Here is a 23,961-nt window from a genome sequence, read left to right on the forward strand (position 1 = left end):
TGAACATCAAACATCAGAATCCTTCATCATCTCTACAGTTTGCCACAATTGTGCCCACATATCTCTCAACTGTATTGCTTTATATAGAAACCAAGCTGTAACAGTAGATATTTTTGAATCTTGACCACTCATGAAGTATGATATTCTGACATATAATATATGGGGGGGGGGGGGGGGGAGAGAGAAAAGAAAAGAAAAAGAAAAGGTCATCTCTCTCATACACACATATGTACATGGTGCTGTATCAGCAGGCTTGGAGAAAGTTCAAGCTTTATAGGCATACAAAGACAAATCTATAGAGAAAACCCTGAAAGTAAGGGGTTGTTGTTATGTACCTTTACACTGACTCTCTGACCTTATCATAGGGTTTTCTTGGCAAGATTTATTCTGAGGTTCGCCATGGCTTTCATCTTAAACTGAGAGAGTATGACTACCCAAGGTCACCCAACAGGAGGGACAAAAACAGTCCAGAGAGAACTTTGAAATAATGATAGTTTCCAAAGAAGTAGCTATGGCAGTCTCTTGCAGCATAAAAAGGAGGAGGGAAAGGGGACACAGAAAAAGAAATGGGGTAGCACCTTTACGTACAAACTGGTTTTTATTTTTGAATGAGCTTTCATGGATAAACTCACTTTGTGGATATAAACCCACTTCTTCAGGGACTGCATCCAAAGAGGTGGCTTTATAGCCACAAAGGCTCATACAAAAATAAAAACCAATTAGTTTTACGGTTGCTGCCACAAATCTTCCCTCCTTACTTTCTCCTTTTCATGAAGTAATCATTTACTGTAGAAGGAAGGAGCTGGAATGGAACAAAGTGACTAGAATCTTGAAGATTCCACATTACTTTTGTTTTGTTTTAGGTTCTACTTGTGCTTCCTTTTCCCTTCAGATAATTCCCTTTCTTCTGATCATGAGCTCAGCATGCCCTTGTAATTTCTTGTTGCCTCCTGCTCTAGACAGACCAGTTATTGACTTCAGAGCTGATCTCCATTGCTTGTCTGTAAACTTTCCATCTGCATTTTTCATTTGTGATTTGATTTATTAAGTGTTGACCCTGTCTTTCTTCCACTTATAACCTTGTTGTTGTGTATCTTCATATTTTCCCCCAAATAGCATTGCCCCTATTTACAGAAGAATCAACCATATCAAAAAAGGAAGTGAGGTCAGAAGCTGCTGCTGAGTTATTGAGTAATGCCACACCACAAAACAGCCAAGAAGCAAGACTTTCTCCAATTTCCTGGCCAAGAGGATTCAGTAAAAACAGGCCATTTGAGATAAAGGAAAGAAATCATTTTTTCTTAATCACTAGAGTCTCAAAGAGTAATAACAAATCCTGCCCAGAGACCCCCATTATAGGGTTGCCTTACGATCACTGAAAGTCAGAAACAACTTGATGGCACACAACAAATCATGCAGCAGCTGTGGGCAGAGAAGCTTTCTGGCCCCTTTGCTGAGGGGTTCAACCATCCCTTCACAACCAATGGTTGAACTGGGACCCTAAACAACTAATTCTACCCATACTTTCTTAGTGGGCAATCCAATTGGCTAGCTAACTGAGGAGCCCCTGGGCTATGGTTCTCCCCTACCAGGGCCAATGGAAGATTTTATACAAGGGTTATATAGTGCAGAGGCAAACACACAAAAAATCACAATATGAAAGTGTAACCCACCTACTTATCCAACAACTACACAAGCAGGTTAGATTCACTCCCCCAATCTATTCCCAGCCTTCACATCTTTTCCCAGATTCAAATTGTTAAGCTAAGGTTTAAAAGTATCAAAGGTCCAAAACACACTGCAGAAATAAACCAGTCTGAGATCACTCAGTGCTAGGGAATCCTGGGAATTGTAGTTTATTGTGGCACCAGAGCTCTCTGACAGAGAAGGCTAAATGTCTCACGAAACTTCAGAATTTGCTAGCATTGATCCAGGGCAGTTCAAGTGGTCTCAAACTGGATTATTTCTGCAGTGTGTTTGGACCAAAGTTACTTCCACAAATTAGCCCTTTCTATACCACTGGACAGTCATTTGGTCATGAGGTCCACAAGGAGCCAAAACCTATTTGCCTCACTGCAGGGATTTGCCTGTAAAGCAGTGTATATAAAACAGTGAAAAGCTGTGGCTACAGAGATCTCTGTAGAAATGAATAATAATAAAGAAAGAGACTACAAACAGGGGGTAGATGTATATGTGCACTAATGGCGTCTATGGATCTGTCCCCCCAAAAGCATCTGAGGAAGTAGACTTAAGCCTGAGACAGCTCATGCTGCCACCTTCTTTCTTTCAGTTAGTCCCAAAGGTGTGACAAGATCCCTCCCCAGATGGATGGATGCGCTGGAGAAACAATACCATGCGGACAGCAAAGCCATAGGGGTCAGGCTCTAACTGTGTGACTTTGAAGGCATCGCTGAATGGGATATACAGAAAGGGGAGAAGGTGGAAGGAGGCCCTCAACACAATGGCATCTGGGAGACAAAGACCAAGAATGCCACGGCCAGGTGGAAGTCACAGCAGGGCCCAGGCTGAAAAGACATCAAGGAGAGGAGTCTCCTGAATGGCCTCCATTTCGTGGTGCCTGCTCCTCTTTTGCTGTGAGGGCATCCATTAAGAAGGCAAGCCCTCCCTCCAGTCCACCTGCCTTGGTCCAGGCCTTGGAGGTAGAGAAGAACTGCTGGACCTGATCCCTTTCCCCTCCACCACTCCCTTCTCCTTTTGCGTGGTCTCTGTTTAGATTGTAAGCCTGAGGGCAGGGAGCCGTCCAATTAAAATGACTGGATGTACAGCGCTCTGTAAATTGACAGCGCTTTATAAATAAAGGTTAATAATAATAATAATCATCATCTGGTCAGCCAGGGTTTTTCGTTAGTGCGGTCCTGTGTTCCTGCCCTGAATGCCCTCCATTTCCTGGTGCCTGCTCCTCCTTTGTGCTTAGGGGGCATCCGGTCACCTCTTGGCCAGAGAGCAAACCCAAGCCCGATTCCATTACTTTTTCAACCGGATCGCAACAAACTGGTCTTTTTAGTCCTTCTTTGGTCAGGTCTTCCATTTTTCCGGAACGTTCTCTCTTTTTGCAGGGCCTGGTCTTTCTTTGTGATGAAGAGGACATCAGGTCACTCAGTGTTTTTAGTTAGCCATGCCCTCCTTTTCCCCCTGAATGTCCTCCTTTATCTGCTCACCCGGGGATCTGAGTCAGTCAGGTCCCCCTTTTCCCCCTGAGCGCCCTCCATTTTGAGATGCCAGTCCTCCTCCTCCTCCTCCTTTGCCGGGAGGGCCCTCCTTTCCCCCCTCCATGTCCTTTTCATGGAGGACAGCTGCCCCCCCTCCCCGAGGTTTGTCAGTCAGTCAGCCAGGCCCCCCTTTTCCCTGGACGCCCTCCGTGTTTCGGGGCCCGCTCTTGCTTCGCAGGGGGAGACCCCCCCCCCCAGCAGGGGCTTGCAGGCCTTTCCCCTGCTGCCCTGGACGGCCCCTTCTTCCCTCCTTCGCGGGGGAGGAGGAGGATGCTCTCTCTCTCTCTCTCTGCTCTCCGGGGGAGGAGGAGGCAGAGGAGGCGGAGGAGGCGGGCGACAGGGGCTGGGCGGCGGCGGGCTTCCCTGGAGGCGGCGGCCGAGGGAGGGAAGGAGGGAGCAGCATGCTGGGGCGGGTGCGCTCGGCCATGGGGCAGCTGCTGGGGGGGCTGGGAGGCGGAGGGGGGCCCCCGGAGCCCTTGGCAGCAGACCCCCCTCCTCTGGCGGCCCCTGGGCCCCTGGCTGCCTCCACTGCCGGAGCCTCTTCTTCTTCTTCTTCTTCTTCCTCCTGCGGCCAGGAGCCCCTGCCTCCTCCTCCTCCTGCTGCTGCTGCTCCGCGCGGAGGGAGCTTCTCCCGGCCGGCCTTCCTGCAGCTGACGGCGGCGGAGCTGCTTCAGGCGGAGGACCGCGCGGGGAGAGCCGTCCAGAGCCCCCGAGAGAGCCGGCGACGCCTTCCCTGGAGCACCGGCTACGCCGAGTAGGAGCCCGGGCCCTTCCGGAGGGAGGGAGGCAGGGAGGGAGGGAGGGGTGGGCCGGCCTTTGCCTCTCTCTCCCAGGGGCTCTCCCTCCTCCCCCCAGAGCCAGAGCTTTGGGGGCCCCCTCGACACCTGTTGGCCAGAGAGCAAAGCCCAGGCCTCATTCCCTTCTAAGCCGGATCTCAGACGGGTTTGACCCGCTTCCAAGGACCTGGCTCCCCCTTGAATCCATTCCCTGAAGCGGCTCAGGGAGGGGCCCCCGGGCCAGACCCAGCGAAGCCGCCTCCTTTGGCTAAATCAGTGCCAGGCAGGTGTCAAGCAGAGGTGGATCAGGAGCCATTGAAAGGGGCGCTTTGGGCAGCAGGTGCAGCTCCATTGTGAACCAACTCAGTCGTGAATGTGAACCACAAGTGGGTTGTTTTACAGGAGGAAAATGCGACTGGGGCCAATGGAGTGGGAACTGCCCTCCGCTGTCAAAGCAATCCATTGATTCGGAGTGAAAACCACTTTTTCTGTAAGTGGGAATGAGGCCCCAACAACATCCAAAGAATGAGACCTTTCTTGGGTCATCCCAAATGCAGAATGGCATGGGCAAGCTTTCCAAGTCACACTGGCTTCTTCCTCAGGCAAACAGGAGAAAGAAGTTGAAGATGTTAGTCCTATGTCTCTGGTCTTAGTTCATGGCCGAGTTGGGAATCAAACCCTGGTCTCCAGAGCCTTTAGTCCAACGCTCAGGCAGGGTGACCCCACGGCCTCCTCACCCCCCAGGAGGACCAAGCACCACAAAAGAGAGGACCTTCCAGGTAAAAGGGTTGCAGGTGACCAAAGGAAAGGCTCAAAAATAAACACTCCTAAGAATATAAACCTGTGCTTTTCAGTCAGGCTCAAAAGGGAATTCCTCCTGGAAAGAAAAGGTTGAAATGAAGACATGTCCTGGAAAAGGAGGATGCCTTCTCCAGTACTTTCCCTCTGTTATTTATTGGTCTTCTATCTATCTTTCCCCTAGAACAGTGGTTCCCAAACTTTGGTCCTCCAGATGTTTTGGACTTCACCACCCAGAATTCTTGACTGTTGACCAAACTGGCTGGGGCTTCTGATAGTTGAAGTCCAAAAACCTGGAGAGCCAAAGTTTGGGAATCACTGCCCTAAAACTAGGACCTAAATCACTCTCACCACTATGACACACCGGCTTTCTCACTTTCCATCCTTCTCAGGGGTGCAGTATGAGAAAGAGTGTTCTTGAGCACGTTTGGTACAAATGTGGGATCTAGAATCAATGAGCCCAAACAGACAGGCCAAAATAAAGCTGCTTCAGGTCACTTTGGAGGTATGCTGTTTAAATGATGTATGTGTCCTAAGAGGCTGGAAGCTGCACCAAAGCCATAATCCAGTCCTAAGGACTGGAGTGCAGCTTTGGTGTAGAATCTGGCCTCTTAGGACACATGCATCATTTAAACAGCATACCTCCAAAGTGACCCAAAGCAGCTTTATTTTGTCCTGTCTGTTCTGGCCCAAAGTTAACTTTTTTAGAATCCCATGTGCACACTTTTGCATTCACTGATAATGCTGAGCACCCCAACACCCTTCTGATGGAAGTAATGGCCACCAAAACCCACTTTAGTAAGTCAGTATTCTCAACAAAGCCTCCGTAATTGGCTCAAATGGGGACACTGTCAGTCTGTGCAGTACCAGATTCAAGTTCCACATTGGAAACTTGTGGAAATTTGGAGGCACTTTTAAAGTTATACCCTATAAGAATCTTTTAATGGGGAAATGTGAAGACAATGGCTCACCTTTTGGTTTGATTATTGTGCCTAAAGCTGCCACTTGCTGTTTTAAGATATTTTGCCGCAAACCTTTATCAACACCATCCTGCAGAAACATTCAGATTTCTCCTAATTGAATCTCATTAATGTCTATGCTAAGTGATTTATGCCAATTGTAAAAACTCTTCATGTTCTGCTATAATTCTTCGTGCATACATCTGAGGAAGTAGACTCAAGTCTAGGAAAGCTCATGCTCCCAGCTTCTTTCTTTCATTTAGTCTCCAAGGTGCTACAAGATCCCTTTGCATATACTGAATTGTAGCACCTTTGAGATTAACTATTAGTAGCTTGAACTCAAAGGCATGGCGGAGTTACTCTGGAAAACTATTCAAATGCATTGGGAGGAAGTTGACCCAAATCTGCAAAAGCTCATGCTTCTTTCTTTCAGTATGTAGAGAGATCTTGTAGCACCATTGAGACTAAATGATTCTGCAGACTAACACGGCTATATCTTTGAATTCTATTTTGTGCAGTTAATCTCCAAGGTGCTACAAGACTCCTTTGCATAGGCAGCCACAAAGTAGATGACTCTAGCCTTTGCATTCTATTCCTCTCTGTGTTTGAATAAAACAAATGGAACCTCTCATCTGCCTTTAAATAGGGCTGAAAGATACAGTTGTGACAACTGAGGGTAGCATGGGGGGGGGGGGGTGTTGTAGGTAGCAGGTTTACACATGCAGTCCCTTCCCAGTGGTCCTGATGACCAGCTGTTCCAGTCCTCATCCTCCTTTGTGTAGGTCTTCACACAACTGCACTGCTAGTAATTCTTTCACAAGCTGTGCTGGCTGCTCTTGTTGTTAGCTGCCCTTAAGTTGACCTTGATTCATGATGACTCCATGGATGAGCCATCTCCAAGACCCCTTGTCCTCCACTGCTCTGCTCAGGTCTTGTAGATTGCAGATCGGTGACCTCCCTAATTGAATCTATTCATCTGGCATGCAGACTGCCTCTTTCTACTACCTTTAACATTTCCTAGCATTATTGTCTTTTCTAATGAATCATGCCTTCTCACAATGCGGTCAAAGTACGACAGCCTCAGTTTTGTCATCTTGGCTCCCAGGGAGACGTCTGGCTTTATTTGTTAAAGGACCCACTGGTTTGTCTTTTTGATTGTCCATGCTATCCTCAGCACTCTTCTCCAGCACCACTTCTCAGATGAATTGATTTTTATCCAGCCTGCCCTGCTCTGTCTCTTGCTCTCTTTTCCCATGGGAGGATACTGGGCCCATACTGTCAGGGTGGAGAGGTACCGCAAGGGAAGCCAATGAGATTTCACAGATATCCTCTCACTCACCTTGAGATGTTTTGTGAGCACAGATGGAGTGGTGCCAAGAGGGGAATTGCATGATTGAGGTTGCATCTGCACTGCAGATATAATCCAGTTTGACACCACTTTAACTGCCATGACTCAATGCATGGAATTCTCGGAATTGTGAAACATTTAGCTTTCTCTGTCAGAGAGTTCTGGTGTCACAATAAACTATAATTCCCTGAATTCCATAGCATTGAGCCATGACAGTTGGAGTGGTGTCAAAGTATGTTATTTAGTTGCAGCTTGACAGCTGATCCTAAACTAGTCATGGGGGGATCTTTTTTGTGTGTCTCTTATTCCTGTTCCCTTGGATAAGTCATGGAAAGACACACACTGAAGTCTTCTCAATATTCTAGTTGCCTATGGAAGTGAGTCCTTCCAGTAGTCTTAGGAACTGTGCATTGCATTGAAGCCAAAAAGAGAGAGCCTCATTACCCTTGGGGCAAAAATACTTTTTTGGGACTGTGAATCCTAGAATCCTTCAGACTACAGGGCTAGTTATCAAACTGTTTTGGCCACTTGTATTCAGTGTATCAGAACAATTGGAGGGTCTGAGTCAACTCTGTTAGTTTGGTGGGAAGGAAAATGATATCACCAAATAATCTCGACAGAATTTTCTTTATGAATGTTTTGGGGGTAGGAACTTTTTTAAAATTGTTTTTCAATTTTTATTGTAAAGTTTTTAACTGATTTTATCTGTGAGCTGCCTTAGGTTCTTTTCCAGGAGAAAAGTGGCGTATAAATGAAACAAACAAACAAACACACTTTACTTGCCCATAGTTTAATTTTCCAGAGAACTGAGATGTATAATTTGACTGAAAGGCTTGGAATTTCTGCTGGGGACATCTAGTCTGCTTCTTTGAACTACAGCAGAGAATTTTCGTACCTCACAAAACTACCATGGAACCATGGCAATTAAAATGATATCCACTTGCTATAAAATGTGCAGTGCAAAGACAACCATATTTGCCTTTCTTAACCAATCCCACCTTTATCAATACATGTAGATTGGACCTGTAATCTTATTGCTAATAATATATTACAACAAAAGACAGAACTGTTATCATGGCCCTTGTGCAAGGATGGCCTGCCAATTCACAGACTTTGCTAAACATCGACAGAGAGATGGATACATGGATCTCATAAAAGTGCTAAGTACAAAAAAAAGTGAGCAAATCCATTTTTCTCTGCACAGATCCAAACCAGATCTGGCGTTAAATGCAACATGGGAGAAAGGGTGAAAGCTGTATGCCACAGTCCCAGTCTAAATACCACCTCCCCCATAAACACAAAACACACACATATAAAGGACTTGGTACATTTATGGCACCTCCATTTTACTCCACTATTTCTCCCATGTACACCCAAATAGCTTTCTTGCTTCTGCAGACAAGAGAAAATCTTGGGGGAAAAAATATCCCAAAGATATAAAAATAACCAACAAACAAAAAAAGGTTTTGTGTTTAGCTAATGTTGCGCCATGCATGGGTGGATAAATATCTAATTTTGTATTCTGATAAGTTCTACTTTTTTAAAAAACACCTACTCAGTGGATAGAAATTCAGAAAGTGAAGCTGTTCCTGGTAAGGAAAATAGAGGAACTGCCATCTAGCTGCTGCAGGCAGAGGAATCTTTCTAGAGAAAAATGATTGTTTTCACTGAGACTGTTTTTATTTTTAAAAGTCTATTTTTTGTTTTTGCTCCTTTGGTATCTTGTTTCATATTGCAAAACACAGCCATGGCATTAAACAGAGCTACTACCGATTTCCAGTATTGTTACATTCATTTCACATATAATAACACTAGTTTCAGTTTCCAGCAAATTGATTGTTCCACTTTTCTTAAGGTGGTCTTACAACTTGCTGTGACCTTAGTTTGCCTCTGTTTGTCAAGAAAGCTCTTCTTGTAAGAAGGTTACTAAGGCTCAGACCTGAGATAATGATACATGTTCTAAATATAATTATCTGGGGAGGGGAGTTGTTTTGCTGATTTGATTTTTCTTTTCCCTTTAGGGACATTTATTTGAGGAGAGGGACACATTGCCCATTTCTCCCAATTGCACTCTTAAAGCAGTTACTTTTTGAAAAATCATGTTGCAAAACTGTAGCTTGCTTCTGTCCAGTCTAATCTAGTCAATGTTTATGAAATGAAAATAAGTGCCACGGAGTTCAGTGGGGAAACTAAAGTTTCACTTGGAAATCAGTCTCATAAGTTTGTCCCATGCAAGTAGGTATGTGCTGTAGTTCAGTCCTCAGCTATAGCTCCAGGCATACTTAGAGATTGAATTGAAGCTGCTTCCAGTGGTCCATCTACACTGTAGAAATAATGCAGCTGTGACACCACTTTAAGTGTTGTAGCTCCATCATATGGAATCCTGGGATTTGTAGTTTTATAAGGTCTTTAGTCTTCTCTGCCAAGGAGTGCTGGTGCCTCACAAAATCGCAAATTCCAGGATTCTGTAGGATGGAACCATGGCAGTAAAAATGGTGTCAAACTGCATTATTTCTACAGTGTAACTGCACCTCCAAGTGTTCAGAATGGAATCATTTGATTTTACTTTTTGACTGCAACAACACCAGTCTTCTTTGAGCCATTAGTTATGCTAGCTAGGCAGTTCTTAATGCTGTTGTCTAAGAAAGCAACTTTACTAAGATCTGTTTATTTGACTCTAAATAAAGAATTGTGCATGTATTTGCAATTCTATGGCAAACAAATAGACATAACTGTTTGCAATATCAGGTACTTCCCCTTTTTAAGTGTGGATATGGAAGAACCAACAAGCTGTGACTTTTAAATATGCCCATTAGGTGTGGCTTCCTTTGGTGTGTATACCTGTGGTTTGGGGGTTCTGTTTTGCTTTGTTTGTTTGTTTGTTTGTTTGTTTGTTTGGGATTTTTTAAAACAACAGGTGGAGGAGGAACTGGCTGGGTTGGAAACAATGCATTATGAAAGGGTCCTTAACCCTTTGTCTTTCACTGTCATCTGTATCCGATTCCAGTTCCACTAGCAGGTGATGGAACAAAACTACATTCTCTCCCACTCATTCTGCCAGGTATAGCTTTATCACTCTTTGAACTGAGTACTTAAAATGAATGTGTGTACAGTACTTGTAAGATTTTAAATTAGATTTCCTGCCTAAAGGAACAGGAGATCAACTGTCTGATCCATTTGTTTGAGTCACTCTTTTGGTAGCTCTAATTGCTGTCAAGTTGACTTCACCTTATGGTGACTCTGTGAATGAAAGAGCTGAAGATCCACTGTCACCAGGATTCTGTTCAGCTCCTGTAGGCGCAGGGATGTGGCTCACTTGGTTGAGTATCTACCTGTAATGGGAAATCCGATAACATCCAAAATCCACCAAACAGTAATACCTTTATTGGGCCAACCAAAATATACTGGGGTCTTTCTCTTTTTCTACTGCCTTCTATCTTACCAAATACTATTGTCTTTTCTAACATGTCATGTCCTCTCATTATATGTATGGCAGTCTCAGTTTCACTTCTAGGAAGAGTCCAGGCTTAGTTTCCTTTCCTGCCCATTTATTTGTCCTTTTGACAGTCCACGGTATCCACAGAGCTTTCTTGAAATGAGTTGATTTTCTTCATATCAGCTTTCTTCAGTCCAGCTTTCACAAACATGCATAGATACTGGAAATATGATGGCATGGGTAATCCTTACTTTGATATTCAACAATATACCATTACACTTAAGAATCTTGTGTAGAATCCTTCATAGCTGCCTTTTCAAGCCCTAGTCTACTGTTTTCTTAACTGCAGTCTTCATTTGGATTTATGACTGAGCCAAAGCATGGAATATTTTTAAGTATTTCAATGTCTTCATTTAAAGTTATGTAAATCTTTATCATTCATATTACAAAGAGGTAAGACAGCTGAGCACATCCTGTGGCAGAAAAATCCATTCTCTGCAGTCATAAAAACCATTTGGATTTTCAAGCGTACACCTTTGGCCTGAAAAGGAGGAGCAAGAGACATTTTTCAGTGCAGTTTTTAGCATGGAAACAGTAGGAGAAGTCCCCACTGGCCCCTTTTTTCATAATTCACCTTATAATTTTTAGTCAGTAATTTTCTATCCATCATGACTTATTTTGTCTTGTTCAGTCCGTATTGAATGCAGAAGTGCTGAAGTTGCAAACACCAGTAGCACCTGGAATGCAGATTCGAATTGCAGCAAATAGAACAGGAAACATGACTTAGCAGATTTAACTCTTGAGTGTATATGTATAGAATCAGCCACATTAACTAGCTGGTATTTAAAAATACAAGAGGAACCATGCTGAATCAGACCAAAAGCCTATCTAGTCCAATATTTTGTTCACACAGCAGTCTTCTTGCTCATGGGAAACCCATGAGCAAAATATGACTGCACAAACACCTACATATTCATGCTCCTCAGCAAATGGTAAATTGACACATTGGTACAAGAGAGAGAGAAAGGGAGAGTCATATCTTCATAATAAGAGTTGTACACACAAATTCCTCCATGAATCTGTCCATTTTATAGCCTTCCAGGTTATTGTCATCTTTGTATCTTATGGTACTGAATTGTGCAACTATGTACTGTGTGAAAAAGTACTCTTTTGTCAAAACAAAATCTCCTACTATTCAACTTTAATTGATGACATCTTAGTATTCTGAGATGAAGAAAAGCTTTACTCTCTGTCCACTTTTCCAGCATTTTTTTCCCCAAGTGGCATTTGTAATGCTACAATACATAACTGGTAGACTGACTATACCTAATGAGTTTTCACTAGTGGTTCCTCATTATTCTGGACAGAAGTGACACATAGAATGCCACTGGGTTCTATCCTGGTCAGAGATTTGTTCAACATCTTTATGAATGACTTAGACATAGGAATAGAGGGGATGGCAATCAGGTTTGCAGACTAGTACCTCCAAAGACTAAACCAAGATCTAAAATTACAGTTGGCCCTCCGTTTTCATAGGGGATCTGTTCTGGACACACACACACCCTGGAAAAAATGGAAACTCGCCGATATTCAAACCCCATAGGCTTGAATGGAAGTGCATGCCCATGGGTACGGACAGGTGGGCACCATGGGCACGGGTCCCATTATGTCCCCTTTCTGTTTGTCACTCACACATAAGTGAGGGCACAAATTCCAGGGCTGTGCAAATGGAGGGACAACTGTATTTTAATAAATTGGGGAACTATGCCAAAACAAATAGTATGAATATTAATAAAGTTAAATGGAAAAGTTCTACATTTCTGCAGGAATAAAACAGTTGCAAAAATATGGGAAAGAGACCATGGCAAATATAAGTTTTAGGTATAAATGATTTTCAAGTTTCACTCTCTAGAATGCTAGAAATTTGAAAACTGAAGGAAAATTTAATTGGGAGCAGATTTCTTGTTTGAAGGAAACAATGTCCTCACTTTGCTCTCCTTGTAACTAGAACTCTGGGGGGCTTCCAGTAGAAGTCCAGAATATTTCTCCAAACCATTGAAGTGGGGCTGGCAAGTGATGCAGTTATCTGGAGGGTCAAGGGGCCTCAGTGATATATAACTAAAGTTTATGAAGAGAGCTATTCTTTTCTTGTAATGTCAAGTCAAAGTACAGTGGTACCCCGGGATACGAAAGCACCGCCTTACGAAATTCCCGGGTTACGAAAAAAAATAATTTAAAAAAACTGTTCCGCGTTACGAAAGTTTTTTCGGGTTACGAAAAAACTTTTGGTGCTTTTCGGCGCTATTTCGCACCAAAAAGCGGCTTTCGCTATTAGCGCCTATGGCAATTCGGCTTGCGAAAGTCTTCCGGGTTACGAAAAGGGCAGCGGAACGAATTAATTTCGTAACCCGGGGGACCACTGTAAACTGTTCACATGGAGAGCTCCAAGGAATACAAACAGAAGCATCACAGGGGAGCGGGGGAGGCTGCATGAGGTGACAGCCAAAGTGAGGTGACACCACTGCTCCCCAAAATGCTTAGTGGGCAGAGAGATGCTTTCCTGCTTGCTGACTGTGAGTGAGGAGAGGGACTCTCTGCCTCCTGAGTCTGGCTGGTAGTTGTAGGGGGATGGGATGCTGCTCAAGGGATGGAGAGATGTCCTCCCACATGCCGACTGACTGCAAACAAAGAGCATCTCTCTGCCCCCTGAGCCTGACTGGAAGGCATGGGGGCTATGCATGATTTGCAGCTCAGAGGAAGCCCTCCTCACTCTCAGTCACTGTCAGCAAACAAGCCAGGAAAGAGGTCTTTCTGCTCCCTGAGCTGCATCCCAGCCTTCAGCAGACTTTCCAGTCAAGAGAGTGAGAAGCTCTCCCACTTAGTGACTGCAAGTGAGGAGCAGCATTCACCCTAAACCTTCCAACAAGAATTATTGGATGGAGAGATGCACTCCTCTCTTGCAGTCATCACCTATGAGTGGGAGGCCATCTCTCCATCCCCTGAGCATGGCTGGGACTGGGATATGTGGTGATATGTGTGCGTGAGATGTGGCACAGGGGATGGACAGATGTCCTCCCAGTTGTTGACAGTGACTGCAAGCAAGGAGGGTATCTCATGAACCTGGCTGGAAAGCACTAGGGGGATGCTGCTCAAGGGGCAGATAAATGCCTCCCCACTTGCAGCCACCATCAGCAAGGTGACACCAAGCATAGTGACACCACTGAATATGAGGGCTCTTCAGGTGGGACTAGGAAGGAATCCTGCCTGAAGCCTTGAATAGTCATTGTTGCCTGTCAGACTTAGCAATACTGGTGTAGATGGCTGAAGGCTCTTCAGTATAATGCAACTTTCTGCATTTTTAAAACAAGGGTGGAAGGTTGAAAAATTTTCACCCCTGCAGGGTTAGTTGAGATTGAAGATTTAACCTACAGGTCAGGATTGCTCACTGGGCTCTTTGCAGTAATATCTGAAATATGTTTTTGGTTTCTAATAGTATATTTTGCAATACTTCCCCATTTGCAGGAGGAGAAGGCATTGGCTTGCTTCTAATTTCACTGAAACAGAATTTGTATGATCCCAAGGCATCAACTTTTCCAAAGCTAATGAGTACTGAGTTTTGACTACCTGGACCTTTTCTAACTACTTCCTTGACGTATAAGGAAATAAATGTTTGTTCCTTCCCCTCTGTGTACAACTGCATTTTTGTAATTTGGAAAAAAATGGGTACTCTTGGTTTCCTTATGCTTTTTAAAAATACCTTATTACTTCAGAGTCACATGAGGCATTTCCCAGCTGCTTAGCTTTGGGAAGGTTTGTCTCAGAGTAAATTTTAAAATTCCTGTGAGGTCTTTTCCAGCCATACTTTAATGACAAACCATTTTTGCTCTACAAACAGAATTGTCCAGTGCTTCCTGCTTTACATCTCTACAACTTCTTCCCACAGAGTTGATTTTTCTGACTAATATGAATGTTACTCAATTTTTATAGCCAAAAGGAGCAAAAATGAACCAAAAAGAAACTATTTATCTTAGGCAAAACAGAACTTCTGGTTCATGTTACTCATTCAGTTCTCTATTGTGGGAACCGTTGACTGCTAGTAGTCACATTCTTGATGGAGTCCTCTTTCAGTATTTTTTCAGCAAAGATAAAGGATTTGAACAAAGTTCTAAAGCAACAGTTTGCTACAGGGAGCTGATAAGCTAGTATACTGTCACCAGAGATAGAGCTATATTTGAAGGTAGCTTGAAAGAGATAGAAAAGTGGATCCAAACTGACAGTTTTTAAGTTCTACCTCAAAAGGCATCGGGTAGCTATTCCATCTTTCCTTCCTCAGTAGATTGTTCCATGGAAAGAAAGAAAAAAGATAAGAAAAGCAGTGAGAGTACATAGGAGAATTAGAAAGATGATAGCAACTGCTAGGCCCCTTGTAAAATGCCTTTATTTAGGGCACAGCAATTGTAAAATAGAAGCTTCTTTGGGTTCCATATGAGGCTTTTTTCAAACCCTTCCCCTGACCTATGTATTGAATTTTGTGGGATGTCATTAACCTATAGTTGTAGCCCTCCCTTGTTTTTCCACTGATTGTTCCATTATTTTTCTTACCATGGAAAATCTCTTACAAACACACCAGAGCAGGGGCAGTTCTTAGGCAATATGAAGTAGCTTGTTCCTGTGGAAACAGTCTGAGATAACAAAATGCATTGAGCTTCTTCTCATGCAAAGATCCCCTTTGTGAGTGCTTTCAGATCAGATTTGACTGTGCAATCATGCTCTGTCATTAATGAACATTCATATAATACCTAGAGTATGTTGTCTTCCATTTGCAGCCCTACCATGTTTTGTCAATGTTTCTTCCATCCTCTTTTTTTTTTACTTTACCCTTAAGAATCTCTTAGGAAAATTTGAAATATGTGCACTATGCCTCCTTGATTGTTTGTGGTAGGATCCTTCCCCATGGAAGCATCTTCAGATCATATTTTATTTTTCGGAGATCATTTCATTTGCCTTCAGCTTAGCTTGTTCTTTGTGCAAGGGAGTATACAGTCAGACAAAGGCACTGAACAAATAAAACACTTTGCCCTTAAGCCCATCTTATTCTGCTTTCTTTATCTCTCTTTCCTGTTCAGGGTGATAAATGCTGGCAAAAGCCAGCACAATGAAGACCAAGCTTGCTGTGAAGCTGTGTTTGTAGAAAAGAGACGCAGGCTGAGAACTAACCCAGTTCCCAAGGAAGTTTCTGGAGACCCAGAAGAGGTGAGCAATGTGACAACCTTAGCTTCTTCTGATAACAGTACTTTCTCTACTATTTGGGATGGGAAAGTAGTTCCAGGCCCTAGCAACTCATTGCCATTGTATCTTCATGAAAGATATTAGCTGCTTTATGGGTCTCAGCTTGGCACATCTTCTAAGTCTTAGACATATGAAAATACTCCACCCTATCCCCACTAGTACCACAGAACTTTGTACTTACCTCAGATAAACCAGTTTTCCTCTGCACTCCCTTTCAGAGTGGAACAATGTTACTTCCCATGAGCATTTTGAGAGGGACTGTAGGAGAAAATGAGGGTATTTGGACTTGCTATGAGGGGCTGTGGCCCACGAGGATCTGGAGGGGGATTGCCCACACCATTTTACCATCTCTAGGGCAGAATTTGGAAATGTTACTTTGGGGGACTACGGTTCTCAGAGTCCTCTAGCCAGCATGGCCTCTGGTCATGCTAGCTAGATGAATTCTGAGAGATGTCATTCAAAAAGTAACTTTTCAAAGCTCTACTGTGGTCCTGTAGTTGTATGGAAAGGAAGGCTTTATATGCATAGAACTGGCAGTGAGTTACACAAATTCTTTCCATTTGCCATTATCACAGGAATCAACACAGATTGCATTTTAAAAAAGAATACAAAGTGAGCCTGTTGGGCTGCTAGGATGGATGTAAACCATATGGAGTCTCTGAGGCAATGACTGAATATATTCCAAACTCAAAGAGGCAGCAGAGCTCTGCCATCTCACTACTCTTCGCCTATTTAGTAGAAGCAGATCAAATCTTTTGCAGCAAGCCAGTTCTTTAATTTGTAGTATTTGAACTAGAAACTGCTATATTGTTGTTGTTGTTTTTAAAAGGAAATCTGTTTTTCTTAGTTACCATGGCATCTAATGTTGGTTTCCATTTTTAGCCAAAGAAACCTAGGGATATATCATCAACCTCAAGGATACATGTTCCTGGCATTCCCATCTGTCCTCTGACCCTTCTCTTCCCATGCCATTTACTGCCTGAGGCAAAGGATGAGATAGAAGCCACTCCTACATTTCACATACAGAAGTTGACTGGAATGCCAGTTTACTTTTAATTCAATATTGACAATGGGATAGTACTTTCCACATCACTGAAAGCAGCAAGCCAGTCTAAGGAATCAGGACAGGCTGCTTGGCACCCATACACAGTTCTGTCTCCAAAACAGTGGCATCTTGACTCCCATGTCAGATGTCAGTAAATCCACTCCAGGTTTTAATCCACACTTTAAGGAGCTGTCCAGTTTGATGAACCCTATTTTCAGATACTGTAAAGTTTACATAAAACCTGGAGTGGATTCACTGACCCCTGTGACAGTAAAGTCACCATTGGTCTCTGCTTCCAAGAAAAAGGAGTATCTGGGAGACGATCACATGCAGCTTCCAGAATTCTGTGGGATACAATCATGGCAGTTAAAGTGGTGTCCAGCTACTTTATTTCTGCACGTGGATACACCCACAGATGTATGAACTCTTAGATATTGTGTTTGCTTCATTTTCTCTGTCTCCACTGTCAAGTCACTGGGCTGGCAGGCAAGGAATGACATTCACTCCTGTACCATGTATACGTATTTACACAGGGGGCTTAAATTGATCTCTTGTACAGAAGTTGAACACTGTTCCAACCTTGAGCTGCAAAGCTTGCAGAATTATACAGCAGCATAGTTGTTCCATCTCTTTGCCCTTTCAACCCTCATATCTGACTGCTTGGCCTCATTTCTAGAGTAATTATTTTTCTATTATTATTATTATTATTATTATTATTATTATTATTATTATTCCCTTCAGGTCAGCAAAGGCCTGTGCTTTTATTACTGGGGCTTGTTTGATGGACATGCTGGAAGTGGAGCTGCAATCATGGCCTCCAAGCTGCTTCACTTTCACATCCGGGACCAACTCCAGGATTTGGTAGACATCTTACAAGACCCGTCCGCCCCTCCAATCTGCCTGCAGGATGGTTCCAGGACATTTGTAGCAGAAACAAACAAGGCTCCTCTGGCAGAAGAATATGCTGAAGTCCCAAATAATGCTTTGCCACGCTTTCATATGGAAAAGGTGGTTTCCCATGAGAGTTTGGTAGTGGGAGCCATTGAAAATGCATTCAAGCAGATGGTAAGTGAATTAAGGAAATGTGAAAAGGGGAGATGCTTGTAAGAGGGATGTTGTAATAGGACTACTGAGACTCCCAAATCATTTTCCTGGCCTTTCTCTTCTTATGTGGAGGGTAGACACTCACTGGACTTTCTCATTGGTTACTTGACTCCCGTGGGCCTCTGGACTAGAGCCCTTCTATGCAGATAGTCCTCCACATCCTGGCTGCCCCAATTCCTGTTCTCTTCTGACCCCATTTTCCAGCCACCAATAATTCTTCTCCGATTCACTCATCCCTTTGTCTATTCTTTTAACCCGCCCAAGATAGAATCATGCTATCTTGGTTTAAAAAGGCACATTGCAGTTGAAACAGTCAGTTGGCTGATCCCAATTGAGAAGTGGAAAGCAGTGGCTAGATTGGGGAGACAACCTGTGTCCCTTCAGATGTTGCTACATTCTAGTTTACAGCTGTTCCAAACATTGGCCATGCTATCTGGAGGATGATAGAAGTTGTAATCCAGCATCATACAGAGAGCTAAAAGGCTGGGTTTGTACATGGGACACCAAGGGTATTAAAAATAAATCTATCCTTGACTTTGAAACTGGCCTAGTAGTTTTTGATAAGTAATTTCACATAACCTAGTGTATTGCACAGGTTTAAATCTGATAAGGATAATTTTTTAAATTAAATAAACTTAAACCATAATATTACATAGTTCTAAAATGACACATACATAAAAAATAATGGATTACAGGACATAAAATCTACAATAAAATATAATCAAATTCATAAAAGGAATAACAAAATTGTAACAACACTAAAATGTGTGCATATGTAAAAAATTCTCTACCTATTGCAACCTACATATTGAGAAGGGTAACCGTGATAACAAGTCCTTCCATAACTTATTGTGTATTGTTGGAATATAATAATTATCATTATTTATACTAATATAATAGGCAGCTTTATTTCATACAGGGGATATAAGGGTTTGTTTGTTTGTTTGTTTGTTTGTTTGTTTGTTTGTTTGTTTTAAAAAAACCATTTAATAATAACAGCAATAACACTCTTATTTGACATTGAAACAAGCCAAGTGACCTCGGATAAGTTGTTCACTCTTAACCAGTGCATCTCACAAGTTTAAATCAGGTAAGGATAGTTTGATGCCCATCTTTGATGTCCCATCATTTAGGACAAAGAATGAAAAAGGACATTTGAATATGCACAGCCCCTACAATGACAGGCATGAAATGAAGTGCAAGCTGGAAAGAGCACAAAGACCAGAATGTGTTCCGATCCTGCCTGGCTATCTTCCATCTGGAATGTGCATTCACTTCCTTTTGCAGCCAAGATGCTGACATGGCTTCTCATGACTATTTTGGTCTGGCAGGGTATTTGCTTACCTAGCTGCAGCTCATGAGTCTGCTTTGGTTGACTGTCCCCTTCTGTAGCTATGCCCTGTGAGGTCAGAGTTTCGGTATTTCTGGATAAGCAGGCAATAAACTACATTAAAACCTACACACTAAAAAACAGTTTGAGAGCCAGTGTGATGTAATGGTCAGGGTCATGGCCTAGGACTTGGGAAGTCCAGTGAAAGTTCCCAGTGTCAGAAAAACTCACAGAGTGACCTTGGGCCAGTCTCTCTCTCTTTCTCTCTGCAGAGCTCTACCTTTCAGGGTAAAGAAGAGTGGAGTACAACCATGTGCATTGTCTTGAGCCCATGTCAGAAAGCGTGGTGGTGAAAATGAAAGTAATAAATAAGTAGTAAATATAGCAGTTTAGTTGCTGTGGCTCCCACCAAAGCATCCTGGGAATTGTACCATGATGAGACTGCTGAGAAGTGATTTTCAACCCTCTCTCATAAAACAATGAAAAAGGAAAATATTTAGTTTCAGATTACTTTTAGTTTAAATAATTAGTTCAGAGTGTGGTAGAGATGTTTCTAGAAAGTATTTAGATGCAAGCAAATCTCTCTAGTGAGACTCAATGGACAAAGAGGACATTACTGTAACAGTCATAAGCCTGTGAAAACACACTTTCAGAAGATAAGGAAGATCAGATAGCAAAAGAGCTTTTCTGGAAACATGATTCTTGCTGATAAAACAGATATGGAGATTTGCACAAAAACACAACCAAAATCATGTTACTGGGTTAATGTAGTAGAAATACATCGTTTTCAGCATGACAAGCTGTAGCTATTGTGTAATTGCACACCATTCTTTTTTCCTATATTCATCTCAGGCAGCTTGTCTGTTTCAGAGATGAATGGGAGTGCATGGAACAATGTTCCATGGGAACAGCTTAACACAGGTTTAATTTAGGAATAAGTCAGATAACAGGCCTGTGTTGTCTGGCAGAGTGTATGTAACTTACCTTTAACAGTGAGAGCTTGCAGTAAAAATCCTCTGCATCATCATTAGGGAATCTTGTTGGAGCCTGTGGACAAAATTCCAATTCAGGAAGGGTCTTGGGGGCCATTTCTAAAATAAATAAAAAATTAAAAAATTTATTTCTATCCTGCTTTTTGCCAAGCAATCAAAGCGGCATATAACAAGTTAAAAAACAACCATATATATACAGTACCCCCCTTAAAACAAGATTAAACAGATTTCTAGCAATACATGTACCTAAAAGTATAGCATGGTACCAAAATAAGGTGGGCAGGACCAAGTATAATTCTTGCCACTTTGGACATTATTTCACCAACCTACAAAGCCCTACTGTTTAAGTCCAGGCTACCCAGACATGCCATATCTCGCTGTACAAACATGCCCTGATTCTGAGATTTTTAGGAAATGCCATTCTTTAAGTGCATGTCTGCAATAGCAATTTATACTAATTTCCACCTGTCCTCATGTCATCTTGTTCATATGATGCAGGACCAAAGCCCCGATTTGACTGTGGACTGTCTTCACAAGGGAAGGCCCAAATACAGGCTGTTCTTGCCTTAAACTACATTTTAAAAACTCACTCCAAAGAACACACATGCAAGTCTTCAGCGATGATTACTAAGAGTCGGTTTTGCTAGTTCCTTCCTCTGAAATACAGCCTATACCTACAGAACCTGGTATTCATTGGTGGTCTCTCATCTAAGTACTAACCAGGGCTGACTCTGCTTAGCTTCTAAAATCAGATAGGATCTGGTGCCTTTAGAGTATTTAGGCCTTATCATTGTGTCATCTAGTACAGGATAAATGTGGTATTTATGTTCTACCATATTGTCACTACTTAAAAAAAACTGTTTGGCTTTTGAAAATTTCCACAGGTCACTCTGCTGCACTTTTTTGTATGTTATAATAATTAATCATACACATATGACCCTTAAGATGTCATATCCTGTCTGATCTTGGAAGTTAACCAGGGTCAGCCCTGGTTAGTACTTAGATGGGAAGCCACCAATGAATACCAGGTGCTGTAGGCTATATTTCAGGGGGAAAACCTGGCAAAACCACCCCTGAGCATTCTTTGCCTTAAAAACCCTATGAAATTTCTGGGGCTGCCATAAATCAACAGGCAACTTGAAGGCACATATACGCGCGCACACATTTTCACAAATTAACTTTGTTTACACTAATTTTTTTCTTTGCATTCCTTTTTTAAAAATTTTGTTTGTTTGCCCCAAATACTAATGGGAACAGCAATGGTTCTACTGAACTGATTGCTCTCTACTTTCTTTTTGTAAGATAGTCTTTCTCAGACCCTATTCTGGAAAAACACCCACTGCGAACTAGGACTGATGTGTGGGCAGAAACTTCCTCTGTGCTGTTCAAACATCATGATATTATCATCTTGAAAGTAGAACCTAGCGCACACAAATGGATGATATTGCTGGAGTGGCATATTTGCAAGATTGTTGGGCACACTGAAGCCATGCAGACTCAGCCCCTTTGATGAGGAATCGACTATCAGGGAAGAGAAACTGTTGTTAAAAAGGAAAAAGAGAGGTATTTGACCAGGCTCAACTGCTATTAGCCCCAGGAGAGCAGCAATGGGAGCTGCCGTCCTGGAGATAATAACAGCTTTGGGAGGGGGTATTTTTTCTTAGTATTACAGTAGGAGAGGAAATGTTTAACCCTCCTTCCTAGTGTACTGCAGGCCCGATTCCTCCACTCCCCCACCAGCTATTTAAAGACAACAATTGCAAACATCTGTTAATTGCTAACTCACAATGAACATGATCTCTAGTTTGGTGTAAAGTAGAAGAGACGACAGGTGGATTGAAATTGAAATCTCTCTCTTTTAAGAGAATCTCTCTTTTCGGAGACACCAAAAAGTGCAGATTAGATAACATGGGAATTCTTAAAAGGAGATGAATTGGAAGGTCATATGATCTTAGAATAAGGAATAAGGTCCTTATAATAAGGAATAAAGTCTTAGAGGAGGAATCTCTTCATATAATAAAACATAGGTCTAAGAATCATGTTATGTTCCTTAACCAAAGAATTAAAGATAAAAACTGAAATAGTTCTGAAAAGAAATATATAAACGACTGGCTTATACAGTGGTGTCACTAGGGTTGGTGTCACTCGGTACAGTAACTCATGCTGTCACTATTGACCTCCTCCCATTTCACACCATTCAGAATCCTCAGTAATGCTTTTTTGCACTAATGTTAGTTGTTAATTGTAATTCCCATATATCACTGAATGTAATGCTAATAGTTTTGATATAAACAACTAGCAAAATGAAAATTATACCTTCAAATTACACTATCATATGCACAACCTAAATGCATTTACATATAAATGTGATGTTTAAAAGAAATAACAAATAAAATTTCAAATTTGTATTTTTTTTAAATCAGTTTTTTATATTTGAAATTTTAATTTTAAAAAATTCTATGGCCTCTCCTTTTTCCTCCCACTGAGCTTCACCCCACTTCCACCATCTCCTAAAGCATTTTAAAGGGAAGCAGATGAATGCCACAGCCCATTTCTGCCAAAAGGTAGTTGTCTGAGGAGCAATTGTATCACACACACCCCAAAGGTGTCACCTGGTGCAGTCCGCACCCCCCTTAGTGATACCACTGGCCTTATGGACTACCAGAAAACTGATTTTTTTTATTTAAACACATTTTTAGTGATCAATTGATTGCTCCAGACACCTTAGGGGTGGCGGGGCAGTGAAAGCCTTTTATCAAAATGGTAAAGTTTTATTTTAAATTAATTCTGTTTTTAATTGGATAGATCACTGAGAGGTTTTAAAACCTTTTTTAATGACTGGTTTTCAGCTGTATTTTGTCTTACTATGTTGTGAGCTGCCATGGCCTAGCTTCATAGGTGGACTGGAAAATATACATGTAAAATGCATGAGTGCCATCATTGTCAGTTATCAGTGATATTGATGTGGGTTATTTTTCTCTTTAAGATTTCCTGCTTTGCAATCCATACAAACAGAAACCAAGAAAGCAGTCAGTTTCTGTACATATACATCTGAAAGGGAAGTGCCATGATTTCTATACAAACATATGCCATTTATAGCAGAAGAGGATGGCCATGTGTCCTGGCCTACATAGGGAAGTGCGAGAGGAGTGAAACTAAGCACTGTCAGCTAGCACTTTGGGTACTGGTGGAGGTAAGGGAGGACTTTCTTATATGCAGGTTTTAAACTTAAATTTTAGCAAGAAAATAGTGCCTTTGGCAATCCCTATCAGTGTCACCTCCCACCTGTTGCTCCTCTGAAGAGCACATCTTTTCATTGATGGAAAAGCCATCAATACGTAACCAATCACACTGCCATCCAATTACTGCATAGTTGCAGTAAGTGACAGTCCACAGCAGTCCCAACATTGGACAGTCACATGGTGTCAGTCTCCACTTTTCCCACTCCCCCATTTTTTTTTTCACTTTCTTGTCTTTGTTTTTTACTAAATTGCATTCCTGTAACTCCAGAATTGCATTATAAATATTTTTAAGGGCATTCTAGGTAGGGTATAGGGCAGGAAGATGGGGTTAATAGGGAATGTAGAAAAGAAATGGCTGGACTGCCAATGGCACCAAAAGTCCTCAGTCGTGCTGTTGAAAGCATGTGTGATA

At 42.3% G+C, this 23,961-nt stretch overlaps 1 protein-coding gene across 1 annotated transcript in view; it reads left to right on the forward strand.

The window, feature by feature from the left end:
- Positions 1–3,631: 3,631 nt before the first annotated feature.
- The window catches only part of PPM1J (protein phosphatase, Mg2+/Mn2+ dependent 1J), a 40,310-nt gene continuing 19,980 nt past the window's right edge, over positions 3,632–23,961 (forward strand). Inside the window, exons 1-3 of the mRNA XM_089518567.1 lie at positions 3,632–3,984; positions 15,674–15,800; positions 17,623–17,946. Coding sequence (XP_089374693.1) covers positions 3,632–3,984; positions 15,674–15,800; positions 17,623–17,946 — 804 coding nt within the window. The remainder of the gene's footprint in view (positions 3,985–15,673; positions 15,801–17,622; positions 17,947–23,961) is intronic.

The sequence above is a fragment of the Sceloporus occidentalis genome, unplaced genomic scaffold, assembly GCF_023333645.1.
Source record: "Sceloporus occidentalis isolate IW3139 unplaced genomic scaffold, rSceOcc1.0.p SCAF_3, whole genome shotgun sequence".
Taxonomy (NCBI): domain Eukaryota; kingdom Metazoa; phylum Chordata; class Lepidosauria; order Squamata; family Phrynosomatidae; genus Sceloporus; species Sceloporus occidentalis.